Source organism: Macaca nemestrina, chromosome 10 (assembly GCF_043159975.1).
Source record: "Macaca nemestrina isolate mMacNem1 chromosome 10, mMacNem.hap1, whole genome shotgun sequence".
Lineage (NCBI taxonomy): Eukaryota > Metazoa > Chordata > Mammalia > Primates > Cercopithecidae > Macaca > Macaca nemestrina.
In genome coordinates, this window is record NC_092134.1 from 26,924,888 (window position 1) to 26,940,699 (window position 15,812).

At 42.3% G+C, this 15,812-nt stretch overlaps 1 protein-coding gene across 6 annotated transcripts in view; it reads right to left on the minus strand.

Moving 5' to 3' along the window:
• Positions 1-15,812, minus strand: part of LOC105497692 (t-complex 11 like 2) — a 44,699-nt gene that overhangs the window by 19,869 nt on the left and 9,018 nt on the right. For all 6 annotated transcript variants that reach the window (XM_011768976.3, XM_011768978.3, XM_011768977.3 and 3 more), the window contains 4 exons: positions 14,364-14,499; positions 10,676-10,796; positions 7,628-7,848; positions 5,686-5,822 (listed from right to left, as the gene is read on the minus strand). In XM_011768976.3, the coding sequence (XP_011767278.1) occupies positions 5,686-5,822; positions 7,628-7,848; positions 10,676-10,796; positions 14,364-14,499 (615 nt within the window). The remainder of the gene's footprint in view (positions 1-5,685; positions 5,823-7,627; positions 7,849-10,675; positions 10,797-14,363; positions 14,500-15,812) is intronic.

Here is a 15,812-nt window from a genome sequence, read left to right on the forward strand (position 1 = left end):
TTCACTCTCACAGGCTGGCACGGTGACTTCTCTGTGGCTCCAAAGCAAGGTCAGCCTCATGAGGCACCTGCAACCTCGGCTTTTCCTGGGGACAGGATTAAGAGTTTTTCCACTCATTCGTTTATTCGACGAAAACTACTGGGTACCTACTTAGTCCCAGGTATTGTACCAAGTACTGGGGATTTAAAGGTAAATAAGCACAGTCCCTGCACTCAAGAAGTTCCTAGTCTGGTAAGAGGGAGAGACAGACACCAGAATAAGCAATGGTATTACAGGTGCTTCTACCCCAATTTTCAGTTGGAAAAATGTAGTTTCCTTATCCACGACATCTCTTTTTTGCCTGGCAACATCTCACTTTCCCTTCTTTTGGTGCTGGTTTTCTCTGAGAAACCATTTCCTCTGGTTCTATGTTTTCTTTTGTGAGTCTCAATTCAGAGGCCCTATCTTCCCGACCAGGGGCTGGCCGAGCAGAGTCACGTGCCCAGCAGAGCCGACTCCTTCCCGGGATCTGAGTGGTGACAGTGTTCAGGGATGGCCCATGTTTATAGCCCACATCAACCATCGTGACAAGGGAGACTTGCTATCCCTTGGTTATTCTTATCCAGATTTGTGACATTCTTCTGATTTCTGACATTTTGGCTTTTCCTTTGATTCTGTGAACTTCCTCCATCCTTCTATTCACTTCCGTTTGGCTAAGTCAGCTACAGTTGGTTTCTGTTGCTTGCAATACAACTCAGTTGTATTGCAATATAACACAAAACTGAAAAATTCAAAGAAGGCTGAAAAAGTAGCAGCTTGGTTTAGTCTGGACTTGGATTTGGGAGACCTGGTTTCCAGTCCTAGCTCCACTGTTTTTTCTGTTTTTGTTTGATTTTTTTTTTCTGAGACAGACACTCGCTCTGTTGCCCAGGCTGGAGTGCAGTAGTGCAATCTCGGCTCGCTCTAGCCTCTGCCTCCCGGGTTCAAGTGATTCTCCTGCCTCAGTCTCTCAGTAGCTGGGATCACAGGCACACGCCACCACACCTGGCTAATTTTTGTATTTTTAGTAGAGACAGGGTTTCACCATGTTGGCCAGGATAGTCTCGATCTCCTGAACTCATGATCTGCCCGCCTTGGCCTCTCAAAGTGCTGGGATTACAGGTGTGAGCCACTGCACCCAGCCTCCACTGTTTACTTAGCTGAATGACTGAGTCTAAGGAGGTCGTCACTGAGCATGTTTGCTCTTCTTTAAAATGTTCCATAAATATTTCTTGAATGCCTCATGTGACAGATGAAGAGAATCACAATAGAGTTTCATATATTCTGAAAGAGATATTTATGTCCCGCAGAATTTTTTTAAAGAATAATATGAAATAAAGTTCATGAAAACATTTGATCAGATATAAGATATTGTCTAAAAAAAGCCTTTCTTTCTGGGTATCTTCAAAATTACTTATGGCCCCCACCCAGGGATCATCTCTTGCTCTTTTCACAGATAATTTACATGTTGGATCTAATGTTATCTTGTTGCTACTTACTTAGTACAAATAATCATTCCTAAGGTTTTCCTGCCTATATTTAAAATAGGCAATTACATAAAATCTCCTCTTAGGCAAAAGAAAATATTTTCCTGGAGCCAATTCAGAAATCTAGAGTACTTCTCTGTATTAATTTTCTAATAATTCTTATATAATCATGTGTACACAAAAATCCAACACTTTTGTCCTTCTGTATGATACTATGAGGCTCTTATTTTGATATTAGGGCACAGGGGCCGACTTTTGGCAGAGTGACTTGGGGACATAATTAACAGCTGACATACACTCTGCTTCTGGGACTCTTGATTTCTCTTGCTAAGCAATAATGACCTATATGCAAAGCTGGGTTTGCTCTATTCTTAAATCTCTGAATATATCCGAGTCAATAGAAAAGTTGCAAATGGATTACAGGTCACTAAGCCTGGGTTTTAAAAAGAGAAGCAAGCCAGGTGCAGTGGCTCATGCCTGTAATCCCAGCAACTTGAGAGGCAGGAAGAAGCCAGTAGTTAAGAGACCAGCTTGAGCAACACAGTGAGACCCCTGTCTCTACAAAAAGTTTTAAAAATTAGCCAGGTGTGGTGGCACATGCCTATAGTCCTAGCTACTTGGGAAGCTGAGACAGGAGAATCCCTTGAGTCCAAGAATTGGAGGCTACAGTAAGTTATGATCATGCCACTGCACCCCAGCCTGGGCAATAGAGTGAGATTCTGTCTCTTAAAGACAAACAAAAAAACAAACGAACAAAAAACAGAAAAAAAAGAGGCAAATAATTTGAGATGAACAAAATCATAATTCACCCTATTAGGGAATTTGCTCAAGATTCCAAGCTATCTTGATTAAAGATATGCGTGCATTTGCACATGTGTTTACATACACAGGTACACAAATGAAACCAACCACTAAGTCTCAGGAAAATGCTGCTGTGGACAGTTGCCACAGTTCAGGTTTCAGATCCAGGTTCGACATAGCATTCTACTTCACTTTACTCCCTCCCCTTTGAAGCTAAAACAACATAGCCCTTGGAGTCATAGAGTTTTGGTTGTAGAACAAAACTTAGAAGTTATCTGACTAGATAACTGGCTATCCAGATGACTAAATCATCTGCCAGATGATGTGAGAGATCCCTCTGCAATATCCCCTACAGCTGATAACTTGTTTGAAGAGACAGGGTTTCACAGTATCTAAAGCACATGCTTTGAGTCAGAGACACATCTGGGTTACCCAGGCTCTACCCCTTACTAGTAGTCATCTAGGCTAAGTACCTTAACTTCACTTCCCTCAGTTGTAATTAAGGGGTGATAACAGTACCAACCTCATAGGGCTACTGTGATGCCTGAATAGACTACTTAAGCGGTACAGTAAGGACTTAGCATGTAGTAAGTGCTCATACAAAATGTTAGCTAGCACTGACTACTGCTGTAATAGGCCCATTCCAAAGTTAAAACAGCTCCAACTATCAGAAAGGTCAAAACCAGCTGTCTGCTTCCTCCCTCTCATGAATCCTAGTCTGCCCTACAGAATTTCACCAGTCTCTGAGTCACTGGCAACAGAGAGGGTGGGTGGGGCCATGGCCCACCTGAGTCTCCTTGTTACCAAGCAGAACATGCCCAGCTTCCTCGACGGTTCCTCATGTGGCCTCCATGATCAATGTGTTCTCCTCTGGACGTGCTCCTGCCTGCCAGGGCCCCTTTAAATGTGGCACCTGTTTTGTCTTTTTTATATAAGGCCATTGTGTTGATTATTTGGGCAGAAACCACCTAACTCAGCCTTAAATAGTGGTTAATTAAACCCCAGAGGCTTGTGTCAAAAGTTTGCCAAGAGCAGTTAGCCAGCTTCTTGCCAGCTGTGCAACCTCTAGCATCTCAGTTTCCTTGCCTGTAAGATAAAGGGAATAACAGTACCTACTTCACTGGGTAACTGGTAATTGTGACGATTCCATGAGCTAAGATTTCTTCTACTCCTATTCTTCCCTGATCCCCCTCCAGTCTGGTTTTTGTTTGTTTGTTTGTTTTTGAGACAGAGTCTCACTCAGATGCCTAGACTGGAGTGCAGTGACGCGATCTTGGCTCACTGCAACCACCATCTCCCAGGTTCAAGCGATTCTCCCGTTTCAGCCTCCTGAGTAGCTGGGATTACAGGCACCCGCCATCATGCCCGGCTAATTTTTATATTTTAGTAGAGAAGGGGTTTCACCATGTTGGCCAGGCTGGTCTTGAACTCCGGACCTCAGGTGATCCGCCCGCCTCGGCTCCCAAAGTGCTAGGATTACAGGCATGAGCCACCATGCCCTGCCCCGTCTGGTTTTAATGCACACAAATCCACTGAAACCACTCTCATCAAGGTTACCGACCATCATCATACAGTCAAATCCAATGGTCAAGTTGGCCTGTGTCTTTCTTGACCACTTAGCAATGCTTGTCATATCCAATCATGCCTTCCTTCTCCAAATACCTTCTTCACGTATCTCTTACAGGACACCCCCCTCTTCTCACTGTCACACTACCTCTCTGGCTACTCCCTCACAGTCTCCATTGCTAGATCCTCCTCCTCATCTCAACTTCAGCTTCTAGCTGCTTGACTGCCCCATGTCAGTTTCTTTCAGAGTCCATACTCACTCCCCCTAGGTAGTCTCACCCAGTGTAATATAATGGATAGGAACATGGACTGTGGAGGCAAGCTGCCTTCCTAGGTGGACCCCTATACTTTTAAGTTGTGTTATATAGGCCAGTGACTTAACCTCAAGGTGCCTCAGTTTCCGCACCCATAGAATGGGGGGTAACTTCATATAGTTGTTGCAAGGATTAAATTAGTTCATACAGGTAAAGTACTTAGAATGTGATAAGGATTTTCTAAGTGTTAACTAGTACCCAGTTCCATGGCTTTCTATATCACATATATACATCTACTGATTATTCCCAAATGTATATACACAGTTTCCATTATTCCTCTGAACTCCTCATTCATATCTAAATGCCTACCTGACATCTCCACATTGATGTCAAATGAAATCTCAAAAGTTCATATCACCAAAACTGAACTCTTGATTCCATGTCATCTCCCATCTTCTTTCCCCTAGTCTCCCCGGTTTCACTCAAACTGTATCACCATTCACCCAGTTGTACGGGCCAAAAACCTTAGAGTCATCCTTAACTCTTTTCTCCCTTATCCAACCTTCAGCAAATCTGATTACTCCACCTTCAAAATGTATCCAGAATCTGGTCTCTCCTCACTCCTTCCACCACTACCATCTGGAACAAGCCACCATCATTTCTTGCCTGAGCAACTGCAATGCCATCTAATTGGTACCTCTGTTTCCCTCTTTGTTCCCACATGATCTATTCTGTAGCCAGGAACAAGAATATTCTTCAAAAATGAAAATCAGATGTTGCTCCCCTGATTAAAACTCTCTGATGAGTCTCCACCACATGTGGAATGAAATCCAAACTCCTCTCATTTACTAACAGTGCTCTAAGTGATCTGCCTTTATCTCCTTTTCAGCCTCATCTCTTACCACTCTCCCCTTACCTACTCTACTCCAGTCATAATGTCTGCCCTGTGTTTGTCAAACTCATAAGCAAGTTTCTGCTTCAGAGCCTTTGTAATTGCAGTCCCTCAGGCTAGAATGTTCTTTTCCCCATCTTTACATGCCCCTTCCTCATTTCTTTGCAAACTTTACTCAAATGTTACTTATAGAGACCTTCACAGTCCATCACATCTAAAAAACAACCTGTCCTCACTTCTGACCCTTACTGTACCTTTATCCTATTTTTCTTCGTAGCACTTAATAATACACATATGTTTATTTATTTGCCCAGTTATACATAAATAAAGACGTTTATTTATTTGTCATGCCTACTAGAATGTCAGCTCCTTGGGGACGGCAACTGTATTCCATTCTGTTCTCTGCAGTATCCACTGCACCTAGGCAGTGTCTGAAACACAGGAGGCACTCAATAAATATATCTTGAATGAATGAAGAAACAAATAGTGCTTAGCACAGCTCCTGGACAGAATAAACAACTGTAAGTTTGTAATGTCAATTTTCGAAGGGAAAAAAATGTTTAATAGAAAGGCCAAAATTCTTTAGTGATACTATATATGATGTCAAAAATGAAAACATCACATTTTAACTTAATTTCAATATAAATACACATTATATTATACTCACTTGGAGTTTCTTCTAAAATTTCCTGGAACTTGGTTCTCTCATATTCCACCAACTGGCGTTGAAGGTGTGGTCTGAGACTCATAATTGTAAAATTGGCCATGTCCATTTTCATGAGGTCCAGGACATGGAATATTTGTCTAAAAATTTTAGAATTAAAATGGAGAGATGATTAAGAAGTGAAGCTGAAATTCACTAACAATGATCTATGTTCCAGGCCGAAAACAATAAACATCCCCAAAATGGTTTTAAAGTTTCAATTGCCATTTGGTAGGGTCATGTTTCATAGAAGGTCATATGTGTGTACTGCAAATGTGTTCTTCCACAGATCTCAAGAGTAATTATTTGAAGCATAAACAATCTTAATGATGTAAGAAAAATTCAAGAAGGAATTTTCATTTGAAAGCCCCTGAAATTTTAAAGAGCCTGGACACAGGGCATATGGCTTCTATTCCTTAGGGAATAAGAAAAATTAAAAAAAGAAAGGACAAGGCAGTGAGGCACTGAGGAAAAATACTTCCTTTTAGAGTTAAGCAGCCCTGTGCTCAAACCCAGCTTTGCAACTCACCAGATTTGTGGGCATATACACAAGTAAATCAGTCTCTCTGAGCCTCAGTTTCCTCATCTGTGAAAGAGGACAACCTCAACCTTGGAGGGATGTTGTGAACAGTCAATGAGATAACAATCGTAAAGTGCAAGGGGCAGTAGCATCCAGTAGGCGCTCAACAAATGACCATGATGAACATCACAGATTTGAGATTGTACTAGGGTAATAAGACAACTAGAAGCAAGGATCCCATAACTGAGGAATTACAATCTGCCAGAGCCAAGCACGACTCTAAGGGTACCTAACACCCGTTCGACAGAGACTGTCACTTTGAGAGTCGATCAACCTGCCCAAGATCACAAAGTAAATTACCCACTACATGCAGACTGGTCTTTCTCCTACCTTTCCAAAACATTTACATCAAACTCAATTCTCAATGTGGCCACCACACACAAAAAAGAAGAAAAGTCCACTTCAATGGCAAAAAGTGTGGCAGACTCTTCTTTCCTCTTAGATCACAAGGAAGTTGTCATCTATGTGGCCAGATGAGATCCTCGTGACATAATATGCACCCCACTTCCTCAGAGAAGCTCCAGCAGACGTGGCTGGCTGACCACTAAAGGCCCGTGCTCCCTCCCCGCAATGCAGATTTGTGGCTGTGAAAAGTCTTTCCAGGCTGTGACTACCCTTCTCAACTCCCCTTTCAATCTAGGTGGGATCATGTGACTAGTCATAGTCAAAGGGAATGTGTCACTTCGGGGCTGAGGTGGCTATATATTACATATGTCTCCCCCATGGTCTCTTTCCCATTTGCCAGCCGAAAGGAGAGGACTCTAAGGACCTGAGCAAGGGTAGAGCCAAGCAAAGGAGGTTGGGTCCTTGGATGAGATGTGAAGAGTTGTCTGATCAAGGACCCCTGAATTGGACTGCGACATCAGTGAGAAACAAACTTTTATTGGATAAACCACTGAGAATTTAGAGTTTACATGTTATAGCAGCTAGTGACCGTAACTAATAAAGAAGCCTCGACCAGATTAGGTCCCTTGTCGGAGACTCTGTTAAGACCCTCTACCTCCCCTTCCACTTATCACAACTGTAATTAATTGTTCAAGGTCTCTCTCCCCATTAGACTCCCGGAGTCAGGGATTATATCTGTCTTTTTCATCACTGCATCTCCAGGGCCCACTATGTGCCAACTAACAACCTTGTCAGATCATCCTATGTGAAAACTCTCTGCATACAGTAAATAATTGACATGGTCTCTGCTTATATGGTTTTCTTCTAAGGTCAGTAATTTATTTGGGGTACTAGTTGTTATTCTGTGTTCACCGATGCCCAACTTCCCTTCTGAATGAACTCAAAGATACTCTAGGAAATGCAAACAGCAAAAGTGCTAACCTCAGCACCTCCACGATGTTGCCAGTAGCCTTTAACTCTCTGATATCGTTATCTCGCACGGGAGCACACAGCTTTCCCATCGTACTGATGACATAGTTGGCCAGGCCTTGGATGTCAACAGCACTGTGCTCAGCCTGCTGCCTAATGAGGTCTGTGTCCAAAACTTCACAGATCTGGTTGCGAAGCCGGTTGCCACCGGGAGTCAGAAAAGAGAGAAGAATCTACAGAGAAACAAATAAAAATTAACAGCATCATGATGTGAATAAAAGCTGTCACTTTTCACCTCAGTGTCTAGATGACCAAGCCCTTTGCCCACATTTTAGTGCCTTACATGCCACAGAAGTTGACACTGACTGCATGGTGGATCAGAGGAGCATTCCAGTGTCTCAACTCTAAAAAGAAAGGTCTATCTTCTGAATTAAAGTGCCCTCACCATGGGAAATTCCTGCTCCTGTAAGAATAAAAACAGCTAGCAAGGAAGCAAGATTATTGAAAGCACAGTAAGTCCTTACTTAACATTGCTGACAGGTTCCTGGAAATTGCAACTTTAAGTGAAATGATATATAATGAAACCAGTTTTACTATAGGCTAATTGATATAAACAACGGTTAAGTTTCTATGGCATATTTCTGGTCACAAAAAAAAATCACCAAACTTCTCAATAAAGACCCCAAACACTTCTAATATTAAACACTGAGATAAATGTGAGCTATACATACAAGAAAAATTAATAAAAACAAGAGAATGATTTACCCAATTTTTGGTGAATCAATGAGTGACAGCTGCCATGGTGGTACGTTAAATTGGGGAAGAAATGTTTGCAAACAAAAACTGTTAAGGAATACCACCTACCACCACACAGTTCAAAAATAAATAGTAATTATGACAGGCTCACTGAGCACTTTCATAGCACATTGTTTATTGTTGTGCATCTGTATGATTATCGAATACTTTATGAATTTTTATGTTACAATAACTTGTATTCATGCATTTTCCAACCTGCTTACTCCAGTTCAGGGATGCAAGTGGCCGGAGCCTACCATGGCAGCTCAGAGCATAAGGCAGGAACCAGCCTGGGACAGGATGCCATCCCACTGCAGGATGCACTCACTCACACACCCACACTCACTCAGACTGAGACCATTTAGACTTGTCAATGAACTTAACATGCATATCTTTGGGATGAGGGAGGAAACCAGAGTACCCAAAGAAAAGCTATGCAGACATGGGGAGATCATACAACCTCCACACAGACGGCAGCCCCAGCTAGGAATCTATCTTTTTACTTTTTCTTTCTTTTTTTTTTTGAGATGGAGTCTCACTCTGTCATCAGGCTGGAGTGCAGTGGCACGATCTCGGCTCACTGCAATCTCCGACTCCCAGATTCAAGCAATTCTCCTGCCTCAGCCTCCTGAGTAGCTGGGATTACAAGTGTGCACCACCACACCCAGCTAATTTTTGTATTTTTAGTTACAGATGGGGTCAACATGTTGGCCAGGATGGTCTCGATCCCCTGACCTTGTGATCCGCCCACCTGGGCCTCCAAAAGTGCTGGGATTACAGGCGTGAGCCACCGCCTGGCTAGAATCTATCATTTTGCTTATCAACATTGTAAAGAAAAAACATTGAACAAATCAATAGGATGCGAGGATCTGCTGCATTTCAAAACGTCTACAGGTAAAAGTTCAGGGAAAAAAGAACAAGTTGCAGACCATAGCTCTAAAAGAACTCTTTAAAAAAAGGATAGATGAAAATATCCCATAGGGTCCATTAAGTATATTTTACACATAGAATATTTATTATATATGAGCAGCCTATTTATTGATTATTCAGTTAACAGACGACACTGTGCTTATCCACACAGCACATGCTTAGGAGCCTGCGCTCTGAGCCAGTGTGGCTCAGTTCAAGTCCCTCTCTATCCCTCAAAGCTGTGTGACCCTGCATGAGTCAGAAAACTTGTTTTTTTTAATAAATAAGAATAACAGGAGCAACTACTGCACAGCATTCTGATAAGAAATGAACACTGTAGTACAAGTGCCTTGTAAATGTTGGCTAGCATTACAACTGTCACCTCATTTAGTTCTTATGACTACCCTAGAAGTACTCAGGAAAGAGAAACTTAAAGAGGGAACCTATCACTAAACCAGGACAACAATCTAACTCTAGAGCCTCTACCCTTTAGCATCACCCTAAGCTGTGTCCACAGCACTATTTTCCCAGCCTTCACTCTACTCCAGGAGGCGCAGGGGAAACCCTGTCAGTGAACTTGATCCTTTTTTGAAAAAAAGTGGCCAGTACTAAAGGACATACAACAATCTTTGGGGGAAAAAAAACTGCTATACTTTCAATATTTGTGTTTTCCTCTGTCCCCAAATTCGTATGTTGAAACCCAATCCCGAATGGAATGGTATTAGAAGGTGGGGCCTTTGGGAGGTGATTAAGTCATAAGGGTAAGGTCCATATGAATGGAACTGTACCCTTATAAAAGAGACCCTAGGCTGGGCGCGGTGGCTCACACCTGTAATCCCAGCACTTTGGGAGGCCAAGGCGGGCAAATCATGAGGTCAGGAGATTAAGACCATCCTGGCTAACACAGTGAAACCCCGTCTCTACTGAAAATATAAAAAAATTAGCTAGGTGTGGTGGCACACACCTATAGTCCCAGATACTCGGGAGGCTGAGGCAGGAGAATCACTTGAACCTGGGAGGCAGAGGTTGCAGTGAGCCGAGATTGTGCCACCGCACCCCAGCCTGGGCAACAGAGTGAGACTCCGTCTCTAAACAAAACAACAACAAAAAGACCCTAAAGAGCTTCTCTGCACTTTCTGCCATGTGAGGACACGGCAAGGAGGCACCATCTATGAATCAGGGAGTGAGCCCTCACCAGATGCCAAATCTGCTGGTGCTTTGATCTTGGACTTCCCAGCCTCCAGTACTGTGAGAAGTAAATTTCTACTGTTTACAAGCCACCCAGGCTATGCCAGTCTGTTATGGCAGCCCACCTGGAGCAAGACGCTAACTGACACAGACAACACAGCAACTTGCCTCTCTGATTTCTTCAAACAGTTTGATGGCATGTTCAAACTCAGGAGGGTCAGCATTTAGTTCTGAATCCAAGACGTCCCAGAAGGCCTGGTGAACAATGTGCTTCACTCGACCAGCCAAACTATGGCAATAAAATGAATTGTTTTTTAAAATAAGCATCATTTTTTGCTGATTATAAAAGAAATATCCTCATTGTAGAAATCTTATAAAATGTAAAAAAAAAAAAAAAAAAAAAACCAGAATTGTCCTTAATCCCATTATTAATCTTTTAATATTTTTCTTGTTGAATGCATTATTTTAACATAGCTAAGCGCATATATGCAAAATATATACTTTTCATTTAACATTCTGTCCTGTTTCCCCTAGACCTTGAAAATGCTTTCAATAACTTCATAAAATTCTGTCCTAAAGAGATTTCATAATTTATGTAGCTACCCTTCTAGTCAGATCTTTAGACTTGTTCTACATTTTTGGGATGAGATGGCAAAGTTGCTCTTCCTCACCAGCTGAAATTTCATGGCATGGAATAGAACAGATTGGCCCCAAGGGCACATGCATTTGAATGCCTGCCAACTTCAGCTTAGGTGTCCCATTTAAAGTTAGCCAGACCAAACTGCCGAAATAGAAGCCTTCTGAGGAAGCGCTCACAACAGAATAAGTGGCCACCTTGCTTCACCCCTTATGTCAATCCCTTAAAATAGGTGCACATTAAAATACACATTCCTACCTCACTCCTATACCATTTAGCAACAGCTTTTAGAAAACCACATCCCTCCACTGTAATTACTGATGAGGCTGTTTTCCCACAGAGCTATATACCTTTCCCAAGCAGAGGCCATAAGACCTTCATGTAGGTACTTACCATTGTGCCTAGCACAGTGCCTGATATATAGTGAGTGCTTGACAAATGCATGGTGAATGAATTCATAATTTGATAATTATATCTCTTTTTTTTTTTTTTGAGATGGAGTCTCACTCTGTCGCCCAGGCTGGAGTGCAGGGGCGCAATCTCAGCTTACTGCGGCCTCTGCCTCCCAGGTCCAGGTGATTCTCATGCCTTAGCCTCCCAAGTAGCTGGCATTACAGGCGTGCACCACCACACCCAGCTAATTTTTGTATTTTTAGTAGAAACAGGGTTTCACCACATTGGGCAGGCTGGTCTTGAACTCCTGATCTCAGGTGATCTGCCCGCCTCAGCCTCCCAAAGTGCTGGGATTACAGGTATGAGCCACCACGCCCAGATAAAACTTTAATAAACAAAGGCAATGTGTCCTAACTCTGTACTTTGTTTCCCTTGCTCACATTTTCTAGCCACAGCAGAAACTGAAGGTAAGAGAGATTAATATTTTTCATAGTATCAAAGTATTTATGTGCAAGGCACTTTTATGCTAGTGAGCATGCATTTGAAGTGAGTAGTGTAGCCCCCACCTTGTTCTTGGGAAGCATGAGGTTCAGGTATGGTCTCAGCAAAGCCAGGATTCAAACCCCAGGGTCTGTCTGAGCCTAAAGTGCCTTCACTATGGCCTGTACTCGCCACTTTTGAATTTAAAGTACAGATATGCCCTGTCTTTTGCTTTACTTCATACAAAATACAAATTTTAACTTTAAAATGAGACTCCGTCTCAAAAAAACATTCATTTGTATTAGTCAATAAATGTTTATTGAACGTCTAATATCTGGGAAAAGAACATTCAAAAAGGAGAAGTCAGAGGAACAAAGTTTCTGAGACAAGATCCAGGTTGGTGAACCCTGAGGTCAGAAAGGAAGCCAGTGTGGCTGAAGCACAGCAAGCAGGAGAGACAGCACTGAGACAGGGTCAGGGGAGTGGGGCCATCCAGGCCATACGGAAACACTTAGATTTTTAGTCTCTGAGTAACTGAAAACCATTGAAGGGTTTCTGGCAAAGAAATCATCTAATATAGCTTATTCTTTAAAAAGATCATTAAGGCTACTGTGTGGGTATGGAAGATGAACTGTGGGGGGCTAAGAATGGAGACAGGGCAACCAGTTAGGACTGAAAGGGTCCAGGCCAGAGATGATGGTGGCCTAGCCTAGGGTTGTAGCAGTAGAGCTGGTATCAAGGGTCATGGAGAAATGCAGTTACCAAAGGAAACCAAACAGATATGCCCACGATAGATGGCAAGCTTAAAAAATGTTCATATTATATGAACAACATCCTCAGGAGGACTATGATCCACTTTTTAAAGAAGAAAAATTATTACATTGACTTCCTTTACTTTTCCTGCTTTAAAACAAATGAAAAAGTTCTGAACGGGACCAAATATTCTCAGTTGTCTTAACTGATCGAATGCCTCAGGATTCATAATTGGTACTGCGAGGCTGAAAATTCAATCTATGAACCAACTTTGCTTCTAAAGATGATTGATCTGTAATAATAGTCTCAAGCCTCTTCTCCTCTTTGTCCCAGGAAACCTGTGAGCCACTGACTCTAAAAAGGCTGAAGTAGGATCCAAAGGGGTGGCTCCAACTAGAGGTCCGAGAGCGAGGTTAACCAGGAAGTACCTCTTGCAGCTTGACTCCCATTTCCAGACATTTCTGGATTGCCTACTTTTAGCACTTTGACCGTTCAGGTGCATTTATTTATTCTTCAGAACCTGAATATCAGTTTTCAATAAATCAATCTGCAAATATTTCTTGAGCCTGTACTGTATGTCCGGCACTATGCTAGACAATAAGGATACAGCAACAAACAGTACAGACATAGCTCCTCCACAAATGATGCATTTCAATCAAGTGGGGAAGATGGACATCAAACAAAATTATAAGACCTCTTAACAAAAGGGAGGCAGCAAGGGCCACAGGTGTCTCTAGCAAAGGGATTAATTGTAGTCTAGGGGGTTCAGGAATGTCAGAAAAAGTTTCCCTCAGGAAGTGACATATAAACTGAGTTCTAAAGATTATGGGTAATATGTATCCTCGGGGAATTTTTTTTTTTTTGAGATGGAGTCTCACTCTGTCGCCCAGGCTGTGGTGCAGTGGTGCAATCTCGGCTCACTGAAATCTCCAACTCCTGGGTTCATGCAATTCTCCTGCCTCAGCCTCCCAAGTAGCTAGGATTACAGATGCCCCACCACCATGCCCGGCTAAGTTTTGTATTTTTAGTAGAGATGAGGTTTCACCATGTTGGCCAAGCTGGTCACAAACAGGAATTTTTTTTTTTTTTTTTTTTTTTTAGATAGGGTCTTGCTGTGTCACCCAGGCTGGAGTGTAGTGGCATGACAGCTCACTGCAGTCCCTAAACTCCTGGGCTCAAATGATCTTCTTGACTCATTCTCTTGGGTAGCTGTAATTACAGGCTCATGCCACCATGCCGGATACTATTTTTATTTTTATTTTTTGTAGAGATGGGGTCTTGCTTTGGTGCCCAGGCCAGTCTCAAACTCCTGGCTTCAAGGAATCCTCCTGCCTCCACCTCCCAAAGTGCTGGGTTTACAGATGTGAGCTACCACACCCAGCCAGAATTTTTTTAAAACAAGTATAAGAACCTTGTTAGAGAACTAAATGTTTACCCCGAGGATATTATACAAGAACTTCCAGGAATCAGTGTGAGTATGTCTCTCTCTCTCTCTCTCTCTCTCACACACACACACACACACACACACACACACACACACACACACACACAATCTTCAGCACAGTTTACATATAACAAATGTCCCCAGGTTACCTGTTTTCTGGGAGGGCCTCTTGTTTCAATTGAAAATTCTCATTTACAGCAATCTCGTGAGCAAGAGTCAAGTTTGATAAGTTCCTTGTTGCAGCCATCACTTCGTCAAATGTTACAACTCTTGGAGGGCTTGTTGCTGAAAGAAAAAAAAAAGCCAGTTAATGTTGTGGAAGAAAAGTTGTCATCCAATGAAGCCTCCTGATGCAGATAAGGTTTAATTTATCAGAATGTACAGACTTCAGAGTTTTATAAGTAAGGAGACTATATATTAAAAGAGGTGAATTCCCTCACTTAATAAAGGCTTCAAAAATTTAAGAACTCCTTCAATAGCTTCAGTTACCATATTTGATAACATTGTCTCAAATATTTCTGAGACCATCTTATTAATATAGGCCCATTATAAGTTACTTTCAAAAATTAAATTACCAGGCCGGGCGCAGTGGCTCACGCCTGTAATCCCAGCACTTTGGGAGGCTGAGGCTGGCGGATCGTGAGGTCAGGAGATCGAGACCATCCTGGCTAACATGGTAAAACCCCATCTCCACTAAAAATAGAAAAAAATTAGCTGGGCGTGGTGGCGGGCGCCTGTAGTCCCAGCTACTCGGGAGGCTGAGGCAAGGAGAATGGCGTGAACCCAGGAGGCGGAGCTTGCAGTAAGCTGAGACTGCGCCACTGCACCCCAGCCTGGGCGACAGAGCGAGACTCTACCTCAAAAAGGAAAAAAAAAAATTACCTCATTTTTAGTGCCCATTGAAACCTGCACTTACATGTATTATATAGGAAATTGATAAAATTATTTTTATTCTATAATTCAGAAGTCTCATTAAGTAGACTCAATATGAAATAACTGATTTTTAGAACTATAATATTTATTTATTTATTTATTTGAGATGGAGTCTCACTTTGTTGCCAGGCTGGAGTGCAGTGGTGCAATCTCAGCTCACTGCAACCTCCACCTCCTGGGGTCAAGCGATTCTCCTGCCTCAGCCTCTCAAGTAGCTGGATTACAGGCAAGTGTCACCACGCCTGGCTAATTTTTGTATTTTTATTAGAGATGGTGTTTTGCCATGTTGGCCAGGCTGGTCTCGAACTCCTGACCTCAGATGATTCGCCTGCCTTGGCCAAAGTGCTGAAATTACAGGTGTGAGCCACCGTGCCTGGCCAAAAACTGTAATTTTTAAATGTATAGGCGGTATAGTATAAATGCTCAGGTTCACTCTAAGTTTTGCCAATTGGTATTTATCATTGGATTTCACTGAGGCATAGCCTTCCTCCTCACGGCGTTGGCCTGAGGTGACTGAATGAGATAATTTAAGAAAAAAGTAAGAACTCAATAAATTTACATAATTAAAAGTAAAATAGAATAAATCTGAGAAGCCGGATATTGTACTTCTCAGTAGGAAGTAGTAAATGAAGAATCTGAGTTATTTCTAAAGATTATACTAAGAA